Below are 22441 nucleotides of genomic sequence, written 5' to 3' on the forward strand. Positions count from 1 at the left end.
CCCAGATCAAGGCCTCCAACCCACTGTCCTGCTGAGATGTGCATGAAGCATTAATACTGGCCTGTGGGACACCCTTCTGAGAATGTGAGGTCATTCTTTGTTGTGTGTCCACACCACCCTAATCCTATAGAAAGAAGACAATAAGCAAAAAAAAAAACCTATAGGAATAACTCAGATTTTCTTATTTTTAAAGAAGAATGTAATAATTATCAGAAGGAAAATTAGAATGACCCTGGATACATATAGTTAGAAATAGTTAAAAACTGGAAACAGGAACTGACAGGAAATCTCAGCAAAGAATTAACACTTTTAGTCAGTGAATTCCTTCTCATTTAATCTTAATGCTACTATTGCCGCCCAGGTGTTCACCTGCTGTAGCAGGGGAATGGCTATGAATTTAACTCCCCAGGACAAATGAGGCTGACCGTGCTTGACTTTTGCACAGACTTGTGTTACCCATTGCTATCACAGAGAATGATGCAAGTAGGTAATGCTAGGAAATGTCAACAATTCAGTGCAACCAAGAACTCAACCAGGAAGCTCCTCTGAAGCCAGTTTATCAGAATCATTTACCCTGAAAGTATATAGGATAACCTGTGGTGTCCATGCAGATCCCCTTGTCAGGGTCATGCTGAGGACTCAACAGCTGTGATCCCCATGGGGCACTGCCCTCAGATACAAGGATCTGCCTCTCTGGAGGCAACACCTGCCCAGGGCAATGACAGGCTGACATACGGACACAAAGACAGTGAATTCAGCCTCAACTGTTAGATGACCTCAGAAAGAGGAGGATAAGTGGAAAATGGGCACAAAGATAGCCTCAGTGAAGTGTGTAATATTTAATTCCTTGGGGCACCTGGGTGGCTCAGTCGGTTAAGCATCTGACTCAGGTCATGATCTCACGGTTCGTGGGTTCGAGCCCCGTGCTGACACCCAGAGCTCAAAGCCTGGAGCCTGTTTCAGATTCTGTATCTCCCTCTCTGACCCTCCTGTGTTCACGCTGTCTCTCTCAGAAATAAATAAAGCATAAAAAAATTTTAAAAAAAAGAATGTGATGAAAAGATGCTCAACATAATGCATCATCACAGAAATACAAATCAAAACCACAATGAGATACCACCTTACACCTGTCAGAATGGCTAAAATTAACAATTCAGGAAACAACAAATATTAGTGAGGATGTGGAGAATGGGGAACATTTGCACTGCTGGTGGGAATGGAAACTGGTGCAGCCACTCTGGAAAATAGTATGGAGGTTCCTCAAAACATTAAAAATAGAACTACCTATGACCCAGAAATTGCACTACTGGGAATTTATCCAAAGGATACAAAAATACTGATACAAAAGAGGGCACACGTACCCCAATGTTTACAGCAGCACTATCAACAATAGCCAAATTATGGAAAGAGCCCAAATGTCCATCAACTAACAAATGGATAAAGATGTGGTATATATGTACAACTGATTATTATCCCATGATCAAAAAGAATGAAATCTTGCCATTTCCAACAACATGGATGGAACTAGAGTGTATTATGCTAAGCAAAATAAATCAGAGAAAGACAAGTATCATATGATTTCAGTCATATGTGGAATTTAAGAAACAAAACAGATGAACATAGGGGAAGAGAAGGAAAAATAAGACAAAGAGACAAACCATAAGAGACTCTTAAATACAGAGAACAAACTGAGGGTTGCTGGAGGGATGTTGGGTGGGGGGATTGAGGCTAAATGGGTGATGGGCATTAAGAAGGGCACCTGTTGGGATGATCACTGGGTGTTTTGTGACGATTCACTAAATTCTACTCCTGAAACCATTATTACATTGTATGTTAACTAACTTGGATGTTAAGAAAAAAAAAAAGACACAAAGCAAGTGTAACATAGATGTTAAAGATTTGATAAAGCCAAAAGTTTTCTGGGGTTTTGTTTGTTTTTTAAATTGTTTAATGTTCATTTTTGAGAGAGAGACACACACAGAGCGTGGAGTGGCAGGGGAGGGGCAGAGAAGAAGACACAGAATCCAAAGTAGGTTCTAGGCTCTGAGCTGTCGGCACAGAGCTCAATGCAGGGCTCGAACCCATGAACCATGATACCATGACCTGAGCTGAAGTTGGAGGCTTACCTGACTGAGCCACCCAGGTGCCCTGATAAAGCCAGATGTTAATACATGAACATTCTTTATCCTCTACTCTTGCCTGTATATTTAAAATACATCATAAAATAAAATGGATATGGTGTTAAGTGGGCATCTTTGTACTTAATTTTTTTTCCTGCCTCTGAGCACAGTATAAAGATCAGGGAAATTGTGTTTACTGAGTACCTCTACATGCCAGGCACCATGCTAGGGGCTTTCCATACTCTGAAATACGAATTAACTGATATGTTAGGCAAGACTTTATTCTTATTTTTTTTCAGTTGATTTATTTTGAGAGAGTGTGTGTGTGTGTATGTAAGTAGGGGAGGGTGAGAGAGAGAGAGAGAGAAAGAGAGAAAGATAGAAAGAGAGAGAGAGAGAGAGAGAGAGAGAGAATCCCAAGCAGGCCCTGTGCTGCCAGCACACAGCCCAATGTGGGGCTCAAACCCACAGACTGTGAGATTATAATCTGAGCCCAAGTCGGACACTTAACCAAGTGAGCCACCCAGGGTCCCCAGGAGTTTATTCTTTTCCAAGGATCTTTCTAAAGGCTTCATATTAGTACCAGATTCCATTCAGTCAGACATGTCATTTGATTTCACTCTAATATCAAACTTGTGGCCTCCTTGCTACAACTTAAACCTGTTTCCTCAATGTGGTGTTCGAAGCAAGCCAAAGCCTTTTCTGAATGCTCACTGAGAAGGCAAAGTTAAAGTACTCCTTCCCAAGCTTACCTGAGCTCCCTAAGATGCACATGATCTGCCCACTCTCGACGTACAAGGAGACATCCTTGAGGATCTGCCGGTCCCACTGCTGCCGGCAAGATGTGAAGTCCCACCAGGGCCCAACCTGGTGGCTTTAAAGGAAAGGCAGTGTGGGGTTCCAGAAGGGGCCACACTCTTGTGCACTGATCCCAGTTGTCTCTGGACAGGTTCCTAAATGTGGTTGGGGCTCAGTGTCCTCCTCTGTGGACACTGGCAGGTAGTGACTGAGAAAGATGGTCTGTGTAAAACCCCTGCCTAGGAGCTGCTCTGAATGCCAGCTCTCTTTGGCTGAGTGGGAGATGGCAAACGGGACACTGTTTATTCCTTCAGCTGACCCTGTGTTCCTTCACCAGGCTTCATTACACTTAATGTTCCAAGTACTCCCCAAGCCCTCTCCATCCCCATGGGGCAGGCTGTACACAGGAGGACACAAAGGAAGCGGTAAGAGGCACAAAGCTTGGACGTACAGCAGAACACAGGTGCCTTGCTGTTAGAGCTTCCAGGTCCTGTCACGGGCAAGAGGGGGGGCTATTCACCATTGCTCATTTACCACTGGCAGCCCTTCCCCTCTCGTCTCTCCACCCTGATCCACTGAGGGAGCCCAAAGCCTCTGTGTGTGCCCCCTACCAGTGAGAAAAGCCAGCAGAGGGGGTGAGAGGCCCACTCACCTCAGGCCACGACCACAGCTCAAATAAAGCCCAGCTTCAAGCTCCCAGTAGGAAGAAGAGGCATCAGTCTTACCTGACGCTGTAGGAGGCATGGAGAATGCCCAGGCTGTGTCGAGGCCTTAAAAATGCTGCAGGAACCTCCTCTGGGGAGCTCTGGGGGCCACTGTTTACTTGGAGCCCCAAGGACCCCACAGGGGACAGAGATGGGAGTTCAGTCATGGCCAAGAGGCAGAAGAGGTGAATTTTGAGTGGCCGGACCCTCCCTGGAGGAGCCCCAGCAGAGGAGCAAGCAGCGCACTGCTCTGCTTGTTCCTCTCAGGGCTCTGGAGTCCCTCCCCAGACCTTCCCAGCAGCCAGACTGGGGGGTTGGCCACAGATGCCATTATCTGATATACCTTTACCCAGGGCATACACACTATCTTGGCAGCACTCACAACACACAGCCTGTGTTTGTAGGAGGGCCTGCCTGAGAAGAGTGCTGGGAGGCACACTGAACCAGGGCCAGAGATTGCCCAGCTCTGAGAAAGAGAAAACACTGGTGCAGTCAGGTAGCGGCTAAGGTGAAGAAAGCTTCAGCAAAGTGGCATAGACACTGCTGGGCCCCATGGCTGAGGTGGCCCCAGAAGACAGAGGGCTGTGGAACAGGACTGCTCCCCAGGATGCCTCCGTGAGTGATGGGCAGTCACCTCAGTCATGAGGGGTGGGGGCAAATCAGACCTTTCTTTCCTCTCTCAGGAACTTAACTCACTACCCGGACCACAAGCAGAGGGAGAACATGGCAGCAGGACTCTACTTCCTGGGCTTTAAAGGGCTGAGGGGAGGGGGGCCTGGGTGGCTCAGCTGGTTAAGTGTCTGACTTCGGCTCAGGTCATGATCTCACAGCTCATGGGTTTGAGTCTCGCATCGGGCTCTGTGCTGACAGCTAGTTCAGTCTGGAGCCTGCTTCAGATTCTGTGTCTCCTTCTCTCTCTGACCCTCCCCTGCTCACGCTGTTTCTCTCTCTCTCAGAAATAAATAAAACATTTAAAAAAATAATAATAAAGGGCTGAGGGGAAGGGATTCAGGGGTCAGGGGTGGGGGGCTCTGAGGTCACTTCCTGCCCTAAGGCATACTCCTATAGGGAAATGATGTTCCTGTTTGTTACTTGGGCTGATGCAGCTTTTTCTGAATGAGACTCCAAACAGAGATGTGTTCACATACCAGGGACTCGCAGTATTTTCTTCATCTGTGTGTCTGTCAGGCTCAGAGTCTCAGAGGCAGTAAACTGATGAGGTAAGATGACAGGTGACTTTTATGGGAATACTATCACAACATGGCTACAACAGGCAGATGAAATACCCCAGAAAGAGCTGAAAGGGACAGACAGTAAGCCAGGGGGCCAAGAAGTTGGGGTACAAGTTCTCCACCCTTAACAGGTTACATTGAGAAATGGCCTTTGACTAAAATCAGGATGTGGGTGAGATCTGAAGCAGGAGGCTAAAGTGGAAGACAGAAAGGAAGCATCCCACCTCACCTCAGCCCACCTTTCCATCTCTGCCTACTGTGGGGGAGGAGGGAGACAAAGACAAGAAAGGTCTGAGGACTCCACACTCAACAGGGAAGGCCACAGGCCACTTGGTGTGACTGTCACTTGCTAGGATGTGACTTCAACCCAGCCCATTCCTAGTCTGCTCTGCAACCACAACTAATAGCCTGCTCTGATCTGGGAATATGGCCAGCTCCTGTCAAGAAATGCCTCCTAGAAGCTGACTGTAGTGCTCACAGCCTGAATAGGATATAAAGTCAGTAATGGCTTTCAGGACATTTTCTGCCTAAAAGGTCTGGCAAATCAGCTACCACAGCATGGAATGCAAATAACTGACCAAATCCAATATTCAGGAAAGCCTGCCATTTCCAATTTCCTTTTCTCCAATTCTGTTACTCAAGGTTCCAAGTGATAATCTTCCCCTAACATTTATAATATCTAGAACAAAAGGATGAGGACTACATATCTTATGTCTAATTATTTTAAAGTTCTCAATCAAGCTAAAAACTGTTACAAGTCTCTATCTTCCTATTTTGACATACCTTCCTCACAACCTTAAAAGGCCAGATGTAAATTTAGAATTCCAGGGCCTTTTGGAGTAGCAGCTAGAATGTGGGACAGGGGAGCCAGCTTCTGGCCCAAGCTACAGCCTGTCCCCCTTCTCTGCCCACCCCTAGGGCAACACGTGACTCACATACCCCTATGTGGTCATGCCATCCTGCCTACCCACATTCCATTCTCTGTCCACAGACAAATGCCCCTGGGGCCTGGGGTGCTTAGAGTGGCAAGTGCCCATGGCCACAGACTCCTTAATCAATGGGCAGGAGTGTGGCCAGAGGAGGACTAGAGGGGTTCAGTCCTCAGGACAAAGATGTGTAAGATCTGGTCTGAGCATTTTAATAAAGGCCTGGGCTCATCCTGTCAAGCCAAGAACAAACCCTGCATGTTTCTGCACAGGCACTGAGTCATTGGCACATCACTACTACTCAAGGTCACGAATTCCTCATCTTGGAATAAGGAACTTGGGCTCTGTGCTCCCTGAGTTCCCTTCTAATCTATGCTTTTGACTCAGGAATTTGATCAGAAGTTAATATAAGGAGAAATTACAATGTAGCCCAGCAGGAGTGGAACAGGTTACCTACAAATAAACCTGCTTTTGCTTTTTTGGGTGTCACCTGTCAGAAATTCAAGTGATATTCTGACAGTCATACTGATTAAGATGTCAGCTGAATAGATATTTAAGTATTTGAAAAATACAGAGAATTTGTCAAAACCACAAAACCTAACAAATCCATCTTGGGATTCAAGGAAATACTTCAAAATGGAACAGATGCTGTCTCCAACCCAGAAGTGAATTCTCTTCCGCTGAAAGTTGTGCTGCCTGTGCAGCTCCAGGAAGTCACAGTCCCCTCTTTTTCTTTTTAGTTTAATGTTTATTTATTTTTGAGAGAGAGAGAGAGAGACAGAGCATAAGTGGGCAAGGGCAGAGAGAGAGGGAGACACAGAATCCGAAGCAGGCTCCACGCTCTGAGCTAGCTGTCAGCACAGAGCCCAAGGCAGGGCTCGAACCCATGAACTGTGAGATCATGACCTGAGCTGAAGTTGGACACCCAACCGACTGAGCCACCCAGGTGCCCCTCCAATGTCCCTTCCTTAGCTGCCCCTCCACTTGAAATATAACCTGGTCAGATGTTTGTTCACAGAAGCAATTTCTGAGCTAAGTCATATTTTATACCAATCGACAATGTCTCTCCTGCAGAGATTTACTTTTTATAACCAAATAAACATCTTATGTTAGCCTAAATGAGTCTGTCAGTAATTGCTAGAATTTCTGCTGGTTTAGTAGAATTAAATGGAGAACCTAAGCAGTGTGAGTGCTAGTGGAGGAGGTGGTGAGTGAGGGTAGGTGCAGGGCTGACCTGCCTGAAATTCAGCACCTTTCTTAGCTGGCCCTTGATCTCCCCCAGGAGAGATCTCCTCTTCCATCTCTGAGGGCAGAGACCTTCACCCCTCCTCCATCTCCATGGCCAGCTCCTGCCTTGGAGGCACTGGCACTTGAGGGGCAAGGTGAGAGTAGTACTCCTAAGTTCTACTCACAGGCTCTCTCACTTGGAAAACAAATTTTGAAATAGTTCAGATCAGATCAAAGAACAGTTAATTCTTATGTAGCTGCAGCTAACTACCAAGAGGTGTGAAGTTTACTCCCCTTGTTCTTCCCTGTACCCTTCTCTCTTGTATTCCTCTCTGTTCCTGAGATAGCCCTTTTGCTAAAGTAGGTATTCATCTTTCCCAGGTTTTTCTGTATAATTTGGGATCTTTATGGCAATAGTTCTAACATTAGACAAGATAAGTAGCCATGGCCTGCTGTTTTCATACTGCCCTGCAACTCTGGGGACTACTCACTGATAGCTGTTACCACAGATGATCACCTACATTGGTCTCCTTCCACTTCTATGGTCCTTTCCAAGGGCCTCTGACCTCTGCCACTACAGGAAGTTTGACACAGACTTTTAGATGTTGTTTTCACATAATTGCAAGTCATTTTATTTTCACACAAAGCACACGTAGGTATTGTGTACAAAGTATAAATATACCCTGAATGGATGCTTGAGTTCAGCCTGCCTCTACACCTGGCCTGTCTTGTTCCATCCTGACCACCTGTCCTGGTCATTAAAATCTAAGCTTCTTCAGGATGCCCAGGTGGCTCACTCTGTTGGGTGAGTTGGTTGGACATCCAACTTTGGCTCAGGTCATGATCTCATGGTTTGTGGATTCGAGTCCTGCGTCGGGCTCTGTGCTGACAGCTCAAAGCCTGCTTTGGATTCTGGGTCTCCTTCTCTTTCTGCCCCTCCCCTGATCACATTCTGTCTCTTGTCTCCCTCTCAAAAATAAACAAACATTACAAAAATTTCTTTAAATCTAAGTTTTTCTGCATGATGACAGATGGTAAGTACATGTATTGTAGTGACTTTGCAGTGTACACAAATCTTGAATTGTTGTGTTGTGCACCTGACACTACTATCATGTTATATACCAATTTTACCTCAATAAAAAAAACTTAAGCTTCTCAGAGACCAACGTTTTCACTGTCATATCCCAAATTCCAAACCTATAGCATGATGTGGGCTCCAAATAAGTGCTGGATACTTGCTTGCTTGACTGAACACATCAGTGTGTGAGTGGCAGCTCTGAGGAGAAAAGGCCAGAGAGTCAACTGGAACTTGTTAAAAAACAAAAAAACAAAAAAACACTTTTTCCTGCACTAACAAACGACAGAAAAATTGTACGCATTTAAAAACAGAAACCTGAGGGGCGCCTGGGTGGCTCAGTCAGTTAAGAGTCTGACTTCAGCTCAGGTCACAATCTCATGGTTCGTGAGTTTGAACCCCACATCAGGCTCTACGTGGACAGCTCAGAGCCTGGAGCCTGCTTCAGATTCTGTGTTTTTCTCCTTCTCTGCTCTCCCCCACTCATGCTCTGTCTCTCTCTCTCTCTCTCTCTCAAAAATAAACATTAAGAATAATAATAAAATAAAAATGGAAACCTTAGTAGGCAGGTTCTTCTTCTGGGGGGCCTCAATGATTTAAATGATTGAATTTATAAAATAGAAGGAATTTAGATATGCTGATAGCTTAAACCCATTCAAAGGTATCAGCAATACCATGAAACATCAATTTACTTGATATACAAATATAATAACACTCCAACAAACAGCAACAAGATGTTGATGATGACAATGACATAAGACTGGTGACTTCCTCTGAAATCTTCCAAAAGCATCTTGAATGGCTTTGTTGTACAAAACTCATTAGAATAAAATGCAATTTTTCTAAAGATTGTGTCTTCTAAATATTGAGCACTAGTTTTTTTTAAAGCTGTACCCTCTCACATACCAGGTATGGGAAGTCTGTTTGGCATCAGGAAATAGTAAGCCAGAGGCAGGGAAGAGAAAAGTTAAGGACAAGCCCCTGCTCAGGTTTCCCCAGAGCATAGCAGCTCACAAAGCTCTCTCTAGTCCAGAGTCAGGGTCTCATCCACCACAGGGTGACTGGGTTTAGGCTCCACCAATCTGAGATTGAGGCTCTCTGGAGCCAGGAGCTGTGCTGGAGGGAAGCCTCAAAGCTCCCTCTGTAGGGAAGAAAAGATTGCCCTCACTGATGCTCCTATTTTCTCAGAGCCCTTGAGCTCTACCTGCCCAAACCCACTTCTTACCAATTCAGGATCTCAACCACACTAGCTGCTGCTATCTTTCACCTCTTAGGTCTCCTCCCTGTTTTCTCCTAAGTCCTAAGTGGCTTCAGAAGAAGCCCCTCACCTGTCATGTTTCTCAGCAGGGCCTCCAGGACAGCTTGTTCTTCTCTGAAAGTGACAACAGTCTATACTTCACCTACAATGGCCAGTCCAACACCTTGGAGGTCCATGATCTCAGCTACCAGGTAGAGGCATACCTGAGGACAAGGTGGGAGGAGTGGGCAGGGAAGGCCAAATGATTCCCCAAGTGGAAGGTAAGGGTGAGCCCACCCTGGGGGCCCTCTGTCCACAAGGACATCCATGTTGGGTGAAAGTACCACAAGTCTTCCTTCAACTATACACACTGTAGCTGCAAGTTGAGAGGCATTAGAGAACAAGACCTCTGTTAAAACAAAGAAATTATGTGACCCTGTACTGGGGGGGGGGGGGGNGGGAAAGTTACAAAAATAGTACAGAGTTTCCATGTACCCTTTTCCAACTTCCCTTAACGTTAACATCCTGCATATCCAGAGCAAAACAATCAAAACTAAGAAATTAACAATGCCATGACGCTATTCACTAAACTATAGATTTTCAGGTTTCACCAGCTTCGTGTTTTATTATTTGTTTGCTTGCAAAGTACACCGTCCCTGGAGCTAATAAAACATCCAAAGTGCAAGGACTGCTGGCCTTTCAGAGGCTCCTGGAGACCCCTTGGTCAGATTCAAGACCCCCCTGTTATCAGACCTCCCTGGGGGCAGACCCTTGGCAGTCCAGATGGAACATGCCGGAGGCAGGATGGTAAACTTCAGAGGCTTCCTGTAAATGTAAGTTAGGACAAGCTAATGAGCCACACCATAACCATTTTCTGTTCTGCCACTTGTTAGCTCTGTGACCTTGAACAAGTAACTGCTCTGAGCCTCACGTGTAAAACAGGAATTATGACAAACACCTTTGTCATAAGTTTGTAAGGAGGACTGAATGAGATAATACATAGAAAGAGATTTACACAATGCCTTGCCCATAGTAAACACTTAACGAATCATTAGTAAATTATTATTAACCGAAGAAATGAAGACACTGTTTTGCTTTATACTGTATTTTCATTTCCGTTCTGCTATTGTACATGCTTCCCATGTCTTAACTTCAGACTTGGAAATGGCAGCTGCATGTTCTCAACACGGTAGGGTCCACCACGTCTGATAGGACCTAGGTGGGGGCCCCTCAGGCTTGTTGTGCAGTGGCAGGAGGATGTCTCCTACACAGAGTTGAACGGAAGTTGCTGAAACCCTCTATTCAGCTCTCTGAAGAACCTTGCAATATCTCCCCACAGGTGGACATGGACTCCCAGGTGCCCTGGTTTGAGAAGCTGGCTCAGTTCAAGATGCCTTGGGCATCTCACAAGGATTCTTGTGAGCTGGGCATCCAAAATCTGAGCTTCAAAGTGAGGAGTGGACACATGCTGGCCATCATAGGGAGCTCAGGTATGCGCTGGAATGCGAAATGGTCCCTCAGACAGATGGATGCTTCTCACAGAACTCTGTGCTGACTAGAATACCACAGCAAAGTGGGTGAGAGCACAGGTTCTAGGTCATTTGGACCTGGGTTCAAATCCCAGTTCAAGTTCCTCCATTTACTAGCTGTCGGATTGTTGCCATCATTACAAATCATGTGTGTGCCTCCTGAAGCTGCATCCAGAGCAAAAACCTTTCTAAGATCTTCAGGCAGCTTCAGAATGGAATGTTCTTCCCGGGGGACTCCTCCACACCAGGGGCATTCAGTCACTCTTCTCCCACAACCTGGTAGGCACAGCCCCTGCTGCAACTCCCACCTCTCTGAGAGCCTCTCCAAGTCTCAGTAAAGCCTTCAACCACCTGCAAAGATACAGAATCTTGGAGTGCCTCAGAGTCACTTCTGGAAGCCAAACTTAAAATTATGCAATGCTGAAGCGGAAAGGGGACTTGGAAAATGGTGTTCACTCTCTCCACTGTATTCTTTCTTCCTCTACCCGTTGAAAGCTTCTTTAATGGAAGGTTTTTAAGATATCTGGTCCTCAATATTTCTAGAGTGTCCTCCTGCCCCCACCCTTAACATATGCACATCTTCATTTAACTGATGAGGAGACTAAAGTCCACAGCAAGTGAGTGGTTCACATAAGGCAATACATTCAATGCAGAGCTGGAAGTAGAACTTTGGTCTTCTGATTCTCAGATCAAGGTGTTTCTCTCTTAACCGGTGCTAGAGAGAACACTTTATTCTTTTTAATTAATCATTTCCAGAAGTAGAGATTACTGAACTTTTGAACATCTCCAAATTTTTAGTCTTCCGATAAGGAAATTCTGTTTACTGTCTAACCAAAGATCAAATAAGATAATGTGTATCAATGCACTTTGTAACTGAAATAACACCACAGGTCAAGTCCTGCCCACTTTTGGCTCTCCCTCTGCAATTCTTATCTAAAAAAGAAAACACACTTCCTAAGCCAATTCTGTTTTTGTCTGTAACTCCTGGTGGCTTTTGCTGTTATATTTGCTTTTTCTTCATGAACTGAGAATCTGTGGCTATACGGGCCCTTCCAAGGCACTTCCATAAAGCCTAAGAGTCCCCACAATGAATACTTGCTACACATGACCCTGCAGCTGTTAGCATCCCTGAGGCAAGTGAAGTTCAGAGAGGCTGAGCAGTCTCCAGGACTCTTGACTCTAGGTTCAGGGTTGTTTAGCTTCAGGTTTACTCAGCTGAAATTATTTAAATGATTTCTTAGAAGGACTTATCAATTATGGGCACCTAAGTGGCTCAGTCGGTTAAGCGTCTGCTCTTGGTTTTGGCTCAGGTCATGACCTCACGGTTTGTGAGTTCAAGCCCCACACTGGACCCTGCACCACTAGTGTGGAGCCTGCTTGGGATTCTCTCTCTCTCCCCCTCTCTCACTATTCCTCTTGTGTTCTCTCTCCTTCTCTCTCAAAATAAATAGATGAACATTAAAAAAAAAAAACACTTATCAATTACACTTCCTGAGGCTTAACAAAGAATAATGAATGAATGTTCAAAATTTATAAAAACTAAATCCAAACAGCCCCAGGCATTTTGGCAGCTTCTATAGAATCAGGAGCAGCGCAGCAGTGTTTGCCAATGAATGAATTTACTAAACTGGGGATTCTAGCCATTTTATAAGGCTCCTGAATGCCTTTGGTGCTCTCTCCTGGTTCATAGAAGGTCTCTCCCGTTGCAGTAGGCAGTCTCCACTGGAAAGGCCCCCCTCACCTCTCCTAAATCCCACTCGGATTGGGAATGCCACTGTCCCTGCGAATACTGACAAAAGTCCCCTGCTATCTCAGAGCCTCGATTCACGAGTTGAGTGGCTTGAACCCCCAGCATTAATTGACCTCCAGCTCCCCAAAGGTGCTCAAGTTGGCTGCAGGTGAAAGCCCCGGAGCTCCAGGTGCTGAGGCTGACCCATCCAGGTCCAAGAGTCCTGCCACTTTCCCTAGGGCCTCGGTCACTTCTAAAAGGACAGAGCAGTCCTGGGTGGCTGAGGGGGTGTGGGCAGCCATGGCTTCCCGGGTAGGTCCCCACAGCTCTGCTCTCAGGATTTCTCTGGTGGCTTTGCAGGCTGTGGGAGAGCCTCTCTGCTGGACGTGATCACCGGGAGAGACCACGGCGGCAAAATTAAGTCAGGTCAAATCTGGATCAACGGGCAGCCCAGCACGCCCCAGCTGGTGAGGAAGTATGTGGCCCATGTGCGCCCGCACGACCACCTGCTCCCCAACCTAACCGTCCGCGAGACCCTGGCTTTTGTTGCCCAGCTACGCCTGCCCAGAACCTTCTCCCAGGCCCAGCGTGACAAAAGGGTAACTGCTCGCCCCCGGTGACCCCCCCTCCCCCACGAAGCCATGACATCCTTCCCCTTGCCGACCCTCCCCCCTGCCTCAGGGTCCAGTCACAGGTCAACTTTGAGGAGCCCAGCGCACCTTCCTTCCATCGCTACCCTGCCGCCCTCTGTCCACCTTTCAGCCCCCCATCCCTCTATAAGCCGCCTGGGCCCCGGCCGGTTCCCTCCACCGCACAGCACAAAATGTGTGAGGAGTGTCTGTCTACCTGTTTTCCGGTCCTCCGTGTGGGCAGAGCGCGCCCGGCTGTCTGCCTCCAGGGCGCGACGTTCCCAACATGGCGCCGTCCTCGGCGCGTGGGAGCCGCTCAGGATACACGGAAAGAAGGCGGGAACCAACACTGCATGGGGCAGCGAAGGCTAGAGCGCAAACCCACCCAGGGGGGGTGGGGGCTGGGAGGGGTGGCAAGGGTGGGCAGACGCTTTCTACCTCAGGACAGCACCCACGGATCCCTGCGGGCGGCGGCCGGCGCCGCGTCTAAACCTCGGTGCGCCCGCGCAGGTGGACGACGTGATCGCGGAGCTGCGCCTGCGCCAGTGCGCCCACACGCGCGTGGGCAACGTGTACGTGCGGGGCGTGTCTGGGGGCGAGCGGCGCCGAGTCAGCATCGCGGTGCAGCTCCTGTGGAACCCAGGTGAGGCTGCGGAGGGGGGGCGGCGGCGCCCGCGTGCCTTGGTTCCCGCCCAGCCGCAGCCCTGCCGGCTCACTAGGCCCCTCTGTCCCCTGGGAAGGAATCCTCATTCTGGATGAGCCCACCTCCGGCCTGGACAGCTTCACGGCCCACAACCTGGTGAAAACCCTGTACCGCCTGGCGAAAGGCAACCGCTTGGTGCTCGTCTCCCTGCACCAGCCTCGGTCGGACATTTTCAGGCTTTTTGATTTGGTCCTGCTGATGACATCCGGCACCACCATCTACTTGGGGGCGGCCCAGCACATGGTGGAGTATTTCACAGCCATCGGCCACCCCTGCCCTCGCTACAGCAACCCTGCGGACTTCTACGGTGAGCCGCCAAGCAGCGCCCCCACCTCCCAAGCCCCGCCAGAGCCTGCTGGAGAGATTCAGGAGGGGAAGTGTCAGAGGTTTCAGGGCAGCAGGATCTAGGAGCGGGGCGGCCCAGCGGGCTGGAGAATGTGTCATGTTGCCAAGTATCAAATGCTAGAAACAAGGGCCTGAGAAAATCCGGCTTCTGACATAACCACTCTTGTGTTCANTATTCAGACTCTTTAGGGAAATGTAGGACACCTAAGGTCAGGAGGCCGCTAGGAAATCTTCAAGCCGTACGCTGGTGCCCCCACAGAGGCAGGGAGCTTGAAAGCACTGCATGGTGGAGGGGGCCCCAGGGCCCGGGGAGTTCAGGGCCTTTTGGAGGTCTTCGTCCGTGAATCACTAGGTCTGAAAATTGCTTTGTCAGCACCAGAAAGGCCTTCCTACTTAGGGTCCTGAGCTCTCAGCATAAAGCTCTCAGGGAAAGCATAAACTCGTTCCTTCATTCCTGGGGAGACGGTTGTCTTTACAGGTGTGTGACCTGAAAGCAGATGCCTGGATCCTGCATGCTGGGGAGTGCCATGGCTGCTGGCCAGGCCGCACAGCTTTACCAGGGCCGGAGGAAATGGTGGCTGTGGTTTGTCCGATGTGCCACCTCGAGCCCCAGCCTTCCTCCCAAGATGGCCCAGTGTAGCAAAGCCTCACCAATTACCATGACGACAGGGACCATGTCCTTGAGGGCAGATACTGGGCCCAAAGGCACCAAGCCACAGAGGGTGTCTTTGACCCTCCCAGCCCTGTCAGGCCAAGGCCATTTCCATCCATACAGATGAGAAGGCGAAAGTCTGAAGAGTTAAACCTCTTGCAATGAACTTGTAAGACTCAGAACTGGGCCTCCCAGCCAGTGTGTCGTGTCCAGCCCCCGACTTGACTCCTCGCCCTGGGCCCACATCCTCCTGTCAGCAGCCAGTGCTCTTCCCCACCTCAGGGGGACCGGCTACTCTCTCCAGTCCGCCAACCCTTGCCCTGTGCACTCATACTGGGCGAACTTATCTAGAGATCACCCTCCCTCCTAGTGCTCAGGAGCTGGCTTGGCTTCCTGACAGCCTATCATCCTCAGGCTAGCCATTCCCAGATAAAGGGGGCAGAGGGCACCTGTCAACCTGGCCACAGGCAGCCATATGCGGTAACTCCAGAGAGGGGTTACTAGAAGTCAAATGCCTGCAACAGAGCTGAACAAAAGTTTTTCTTTATTTTATGTTGATCATTTCTGGTGGGGGGGCTCTTGCCTACCACCTACCAATCTGGGGGACCGGGCCCAGCAGTACCCAGAGAATCTGGTGTTCTGGGCTACAGCCCTGCACACCGAGAAGATGGGTTGCACTCACAAGACCCCTCCTAGACATTATCCTGCCGTAAGACATGTCATGAGAATGTTAGGAAGGAAGAGACAGAGGTTAAGAGGAGAACTGGAGGGGGGTGAGCCCCCCTCCAGCCTGCAGTGAGGCTGGGCTCAGGAGGGTCCTGGCTATGACTGGGTGGGTGTGCCTTTCTGACACTGCAGGAGCCCCATGAGAGTAGAGCTGTGGCTGGGACCACCCAGTGCCCCCCACAAGTAACATAGAGGTGCGTGCAGAGCAGCCTGGTTCCTCCAGCTGGTCATGCCAGCTTCCTCCCCTGGAGGGCAGTGACAGCTCTACTTAGAGTTGGCCAGACATTGGCAGTCTCCAGCCAAAACATTCTCCCCTTTTAGACAGGTTGCTTGGGGAGCCACATTACTGATCTGCCTAGTGAGGACTAGAATTTCCAGGTGCCCAGAATGCCCAGCTGTCCTATGACCAGCCTGCCTTCTCCCCAGGGGTAGGCACACCTGGGAGGCTGAGTCTTTGTCACAAGCTTCTTTAATGGCTCGAGTTGGAGCCAAGGCATAACTGTGCCATGACCTTTGGCTCCAAAGGTCCAGTGCACCCTGTCCTGTCCTAGGGATGTCCTCATAATGAGCCTGGGTGTTGGGATGGAGGCCATGGCCCACAGGGCCTCTGCTGTTGCCTTTTCTCTGAAGCAGGCTTTCCCCTGAAGTGGGTGTGGCCAGGCCCAGCAGGGGGGAGGCCAGTCCTGGGTATCTTTCTGCCTCTCTCTGCTCTGCCCATCACTTCATGGTCCACTCTCGGACGGTGGGGAGCACGTCCCAGAATCCCCAAGGACTGACAGTATTGTGAGCTTACCTTGCAGTGAGCTCCTCATTTGTGGGCAGGTGCCGAGACCTCGCCACACATGGCCCCGCATCCTCTACTTACAGTGGACTTGACTAGCATCGACAGGCGAAGCAGAGAACAGGAAATGGCCACCAGGGAGAAGGCCCGGTCCCTTGCAGCCTTGTTCAGAGAAAAAGTTCATGGTTTGGATGACTTTCTGTGGAGAACGGAGTCGAGAGCGCTGGGTGAGGGCACTTGCCTGGAGAGGTAAGGCCGGCCAGGGCGGCTCTGGGTGGGGAGCTCCTTGCTGAAGGCAGCTGCCCCCCACCTCCCATGACACCCTCTGTCTCTTCACAGCCGGGCCCTCCCCCAGGACACTGACCAGCCCCTGACTTCCACTGAGCTGCCCGGCCCTGTGCAGCAGTTTACTGTGCTAATCCGGTAATTATCTGCCATTTCATCCCACCACCACCAGCCCTACCCCAGATGTCTTTATTGTGTCAGATTAAGCTCTTTATCTAAAGTGAATTTGAAAGAGAAAGCAAGAGGGGCGCCTGGGTGGCTTAGTCGGTTAAGCGTCTGACTTTCGCTTAGGTCATGATCTCGTGGTTCGTGGGTTCGAGCCCCGCGTCGGGCTCTGTGCTGACTGCCAGCTCGGAGCCTGGAGCCTATTTCAGAGTCTGTGTCTCCCTCTCTCTCTGACCTTCCCCTGCTCACGCTGTCTCTCTCTCTCTCTCTCCTAGAAATAAATAAAACATTAAAAAAAAAAAAAAAAAGAAAGAGAAAGCAAGAGGTAAAATTTTTAAAAACCAGTATCCCCAAGACTATCACTAGCTCTCTCTGTATCATACAGACCAGTCCTGTTACTTTTATTCTTTAAACAAAATCAAAATGTTCTTACTGCCTGGATGATTATAGAAATTGCATAGGATCATAATGAAAAATTCAGACAATTCAAGAGAACCTCTGTGGAAAGGGAAGGTGATCTGTCAGGCCAGCCCTCAGAGTAAACCAGACCCAAGTGTCTGGCGAGTGAGATTTCCGTACACACAACCATTTTAATACATAAACAGGATTATACTCTGCATATGGTTCTGTAACCTTTTTTGTTTTGTTTTGTTTTGTTTTGTTTTGTTTTGTTTTTGATTGCACCTAGAGTAGGCCTGTACCTCTCATCCGGTTAGGTCTTCCTCGGCATTCCAATCTAGCCATAATTCACTTTCCTGCTAAGTATATATCGACGGTCAGGTTTTTTCAGGCTTCTGCTATGACAAGTAACACTGCAACAAATATTCTTGTACAAACATCTTTACACACTTGGTTGGGTATTTCCTTAAGATAACGTCTTTAAGTAAAATTGCATGGCTCATACACTGACAGTAAAGTAACAGTTGTTCATTGTGTACATACGGTGAGACACATGTTTTCATCAACGATCCCACGTGAGCCCCACAATCGTTGTGAGGGGGGTGGCGCTATTCCCATTTTACAAGTGAGTAAAGCAGAGATGGAAGGACATGGCCAATGTCACAGGGCTAATGTATGTTATTCCCTTGGCACCTCTTCTGTTTTTTAAGTCGTCAGATTTTCAATGATTTCCGAGACCTGCCAACTCTCCTCATCCATGCAGCAGAGGCCTGCCTGATGTCCCTGGTCATTGGGTTCCTCTATTATGGCCATGGGGCCATCAAGCTCTCCCTCATGGACACAGCTGCCCTCTTGTTCATGATTGGAGCTCTCATCCCTTTCAACGTGATCCTGGATGTCATTGCCAAATGTGAGTGTGGCTTGCTCTCTGTGACCCGCACCTGTAACAGCCAGAGGACATGGTGTTGGTCACCCCTCTGAGCTGGTCCAAGGCCGACCTGTGTTCCTGCAAACTCCTGGGGAGAATGGGTTTGCTGCCTGTTCTCACCATGATTGTGAAATAAAAGGTGATGATGGTTTTTAAAGTTCGCACATTAATATTAGTATGCAAATGAACACAGACTGCTGAGCAGTCTCAGGCATTCCTGTAATAGCAGGATTTATATTTGACAGCAGTGTGCGAGTCACAGAATTACAAACACCTAAATTAGGGCAGTTTAACTCTGCCTGCTTTTTAAAAGTAGGAGACATTTAGGCAATAGGAATATTTACAATTGTACTAAAAGAGACTCAAAAACAGAAACACTGAACATTAATGTCACTTTTTCATTCTCCTTTTGTCCCCCTTTTTAGGTCACTCAGAGAGGGCAATGCTTTACTATGAACTAGAAGATGGGCTTTACACCGTTGGTCCATATTTCTTTACCAAGGTGACTGGTCAGGGCTGAGAGCACATTACCAGGTGGGGGGCAGGGACAGAGAGCTGCAATGCATTGCACAGAAGCTCCAGAGAAGTATTTTGCTGAACCAGGGGTCCGTGCATCATCTATAGTTGCTGCTGTCACATTCCCTATGGTGTTACAGGACTTGATATTTTTTAAACATTTAACAGAAGACCAGGACTGTGGACCAGGAATGACACTTTCCTGGTCAGCAGAAATCGGGGGGGGAGAAAAAGAAAAGATGGGGAACATCCAGCATACTTCACCTCTCCAGTCTCCCCATATCTCTAGAAGCAGGTCAGCAGGTGTTACTGTACTTATTTCCAGGAAGCGGAGGCTCAGCGAGGTTATGTGGCTCTTTCAAAGCCCCACAGCTATTTGGTCTGGGCAGGCAGGGTGGGGACTCGAAACAGGAAAACAGATACATGACTGCCGTTTTCACTGGGCCATACTGCCTCCCTGGGGGAAACTGTTCTGAGCTGTCCCAGCTGGAGCACGTGGCATCCACAGTGGGAAACCAGCAGTGAGCTCACGCTCCAGGGTCCCACCCCCGCCCCCTCAATCGCCCTCCTGCTGCAGCCTGACCAGTAGCAGGAGGGAAGGCTGACACAATTGGGGGTTACTGTAGCTTTAAACATTTACTTTTTTTTAATTTTTTTTAAATATTTTTATTTTTGAGAGAGAGAGAGAGACAGCATGAGCAGGGGAGGATCAGAGAGAGAGGGAGGCACAGAATCTGAAACAGGCTCTAGGCTCTGAGCTAGCCATCAGCACAGAGCCCGATGCGGGGCTCGAACCCACGAACTGCGAGATCATGACCTGAGCCGAAGTCGGACGCTCAACCGACTGAGCCACCCAGGCGCCCCTGTAGCTTTAAACATTTAAAGAAAAATTGGCAACGAAGGCATTAGGTCCACATCCTTGCAAGGGCTATTCTTTGCAGATCTTAGGGGAGCTTCCGGAGCACTGTGTCTACATCGTAATCTATGGGATGCCCATCTACTGGCTGGCTAACCTGCGCCCGGGCCTGGAACCCTTTCTGCTGCACTTCCTGCTGGTGTGGCTGGTGGTCTTCTGCTGCAGGATCATGGCCCTGGGTGCCGCTGCCCTGCTCCCCACGTTTCATACATCCTCCTTCTTTGGCAACGCTCTCTACAACTCCTTCTACCTCACCGGGGGCTTCATGATAAGCTTGGACAACCTGTGGATAGGTAAGGCCTGGTCAAGCTTTTTGAGGCCTTCTGGGGCTGGATGAAGCCTGCCTTCACTTGGGGATGAGGACTCATCACTTAGACCCACTTAAAGCCTGGTTTTTCTGGGAACAGATGTCCTTGCCAACTGTCCTGCATGTCAAAGGAATGTCTCCGATCAGAGGGTGCAGGTGGCACCTTCTCATATCCCCCAGCTGACACCTGGAAGTCACCCTTGACTCTCACTCTCCACATTCACCAGTTAACCAGGTCAATTCTGCCTCCCACATCTTTCTCAGATGTCACCTCGCCTGATCTCCCCCAGCTCTGGCCTTACCTTCTGGTGTCAGAGCACAGCACTAGTCTCTGTGACCCTGATCCTTCCACATCCCTCTCGATCCTTGCCCATGGAAAGGGCGCTTTGTAAAGTGCAAATCCGTGTTGCTGCTTTGCTCGAGTCCTCTCGTTGGGGCTGCTGACTCTCCGCTGCCTCCACGTAGCTCTTCCGAAGTCCCCAGCACACTCAGTACACTCACAGCTGAGCCTGTGCGGCTCTGCTCTGTAGGGCACCGTTCCCCCCATTTGCACGGCTGCTGTCTTCTGCCAGGCCTTTGCTGACCAGCCTGGCCAAGCTTGTTCCCTCCTCCTGCTCCTAGCACTGTGATACCACGTTGGGTCAGGGCACAGACTCCCGAAATCTCAGCGGTACCTGCGTGGAGCTGAAAACATGCTGGGACACGTAATAAATTACTCTCAAATTGTTACCGATCAAACATGGTGACCCCCATACCCACTTGGCCCTTCTGCCCCAACCCATGTCCCAAGCTGCCCCTCTGGCCCTTTCACCCTCTCCCTGCCCTCTTGCTGCCTCAGAGACTCTGCTGCCCTTGGGTAAGAGCCACCAGGGCCCTGTCTCTTGGAGTGCTTCCCAGGGAGCAGGTGGTTAACCTGTGTGAATAACGTGGCTCTCACCATCTTCAGTGCCCGCCTGGATTTCCAAAGTCTCCTTCCTCCGCTGGTGTTTTGAAGGGCTGATGCAGATTCAGTTTAAAGGGCACACTTACCACATGGCCGTCGGCAACCTCACCATCCCTATCCAGGGAGACGTAGTAAGTAGCTGAGGCCTTTGACTCTAAATAGATAACAGTCATCTGAACGTCTGCTCGGTGGGTTCACTGATGTCTGTGTCCCCAGATCCTCAGCTCCATGGGCCTGAACTCGTACCCGCTCTATGCCATCTACTTCATCCTTCTTGGCATCTGTGGTGGCTTTCTGATCCTGTACTACGTGGCCCTAAGGTTCATCAAACAGAAGTCCAGTCAAGACTGGTGATTCATGCCCAGACTGCTGCTTGCTGTGGGGACTCGAGAAGACCCTTCAACTGCACTCCTTTCCTTCCTACCAAGGAGCCCGATCCCAGGCACCAGGAGGACGACACAGGGAGCTCACCTACAACGGCCCTCAGTGCTGCAGTGGCACTGTCTGGCCACACGATGGCAGTAGAATAAAGACAGTGGAAAGGGATTTCTGATCACTGGCCAGAGCTTGTAATTTCTGGGGGGAAAAAATGTACTTGGGGACACCTACAATGCTGCTAATTTATTTTCTTTTCATATGTATTTATATAGGCAACTCAGTGCGGGATGGGAGCAAGTTGGGAATGAATTGAGTAGGCTGTGCAAAAACTGGTAGGATCCAGAGGAACCGGTAACGATGTCAGCGAAACGTTTGGCCTCATCTTCCAGGATCCCCAAACTCTGTTAAGTCACTCTCAATACAGAAAATGACCTACAACATACCAGTGAGATGTCATTCTTTTTGTGTGCGATCACAGGCTCCAAAAGCCAGACTGAACAACTAAAGATTTATTGAACACCTACTCTATACCAGAACAACTCAAAACACTTACGTGGATGGGTATCATATAATTCCCAAACAACCTTTTGAGGGGTGGTATCTCATTTTATAGATGAAGAAACTGAGGTAAAAATTCAGCTTGCTGAGTAAGGTCACATGGCTCCTATGTGGTAGAGCCCAATGTGGGGGTTCCAAAGGCTTGGAGGCCTTAGGAGTTGGGGGGCAAAAGGCAAGTCCTGAGCCACTGTAAGGCTTGGAATTCTAGGAAGGCTCTAGATATGAAGATGCTTGTAGAGGCTGTGTCAGCTCAGCCAGGCCTCAGAGTTGCATCACACTGGCCCTGGCTGGGTCTGGGGACCAGTGTCGAACCTTTCACAGTGGCCACGGTATGGGATAGATCCAGCCCAGGTTATGTCTTCATTGCCTGAGCACTGAGGACCGTCTGATCCAAAACAGGTACACCAAGGGGAGCAGCTTGTTCCCAAAGGAAACACCGGAGTCTGGGACCAAAGAAGGGAGGAAGGTGAGTGGGAGGCAAATAGTAAATGTTCACCCCAGGTTCCCTGGACCCTTACTACTACTGCGCTGGACAGGCAGCATGGGCTTTAACCTTGGAGCTGCCTCGACAGGCAGAAGCTCATGCTCTACCCGGACATACTGAATCCAAATCCACATTTTAAGAAGATCCAT

At 49.0% G+C, this 22441-nt stretch overlaps 2 protein-coding genes across 2 annotated transcripts in view; one reads left to right on the forward strand and one right to left on the reverse strand.

Moving 5' to 3' along the window:
• ABCG5 (ATP binding cassette subfamily G member 5) overlaps window positions 1-3789 on the reverse strand; it is a 33971-nt gene extending 30182 nt beyond the window's left edge. Inside the window, exons 1-2 of the mRNA XM_077749194.1 lie at window positions 3644-3789; window positions 2873-2994 (exon numbers count right to left, since the gene is read on the reverse strand). Coding sequence (XP_077605320.1) covers window positions 2873-2994; window positions 3644-3789 — 268 coding nt within the window. The remainder of the gene's footprint in view (window positions 1-2872; window positions 2995-3643) is intronic.
• Window positions 3790-4174: 385 nt separating this feature from the next.
• Window positions 4175-21690, forward strand: ABCG8 (ATP binding cassette subfamily G member 8). The gene is made up of 13 exons (XM_077749195.1): window positions 4175-4237; window positions 9430-9531; window positions 10659-10809; window positions 12938-13176; window positions 13717-13849; window positions 13947-14216; window positions 16500-16662; window positions 16753-16836; window positions 17973-18172; window positions 18616-18692; window positions 19648-19915; window positions 20876-21003; window positions 21089-21690. Exons 1-13 carry the CDS (start codon window positions 4175-4177, stop codon window positions 21224-21226), a joined length of 2016 nt encoding a protein of 671 aa, XP_077605321.1. The 3' UTR covers window positions 21227-21690.
• Window positions 21691-22441: the final 751 nt, after the last annotated feature.

Source organism: Crocuta crocuta, unplaced genomic scaffold (genome assembly GCF_008692635.1).
Source record: "Crocuta crocuta isolate KB4526 unplaced genomic scaffold, BGI_CrCroc_1.0 scaffold118, whole genome shotgun sequence".
Lineage (NCBI taxonomy): Eukaryota > Metazoa > Chordata > Mammalia > Carnivora > Hyaenidae > Crocuta > Crocuta crocuta.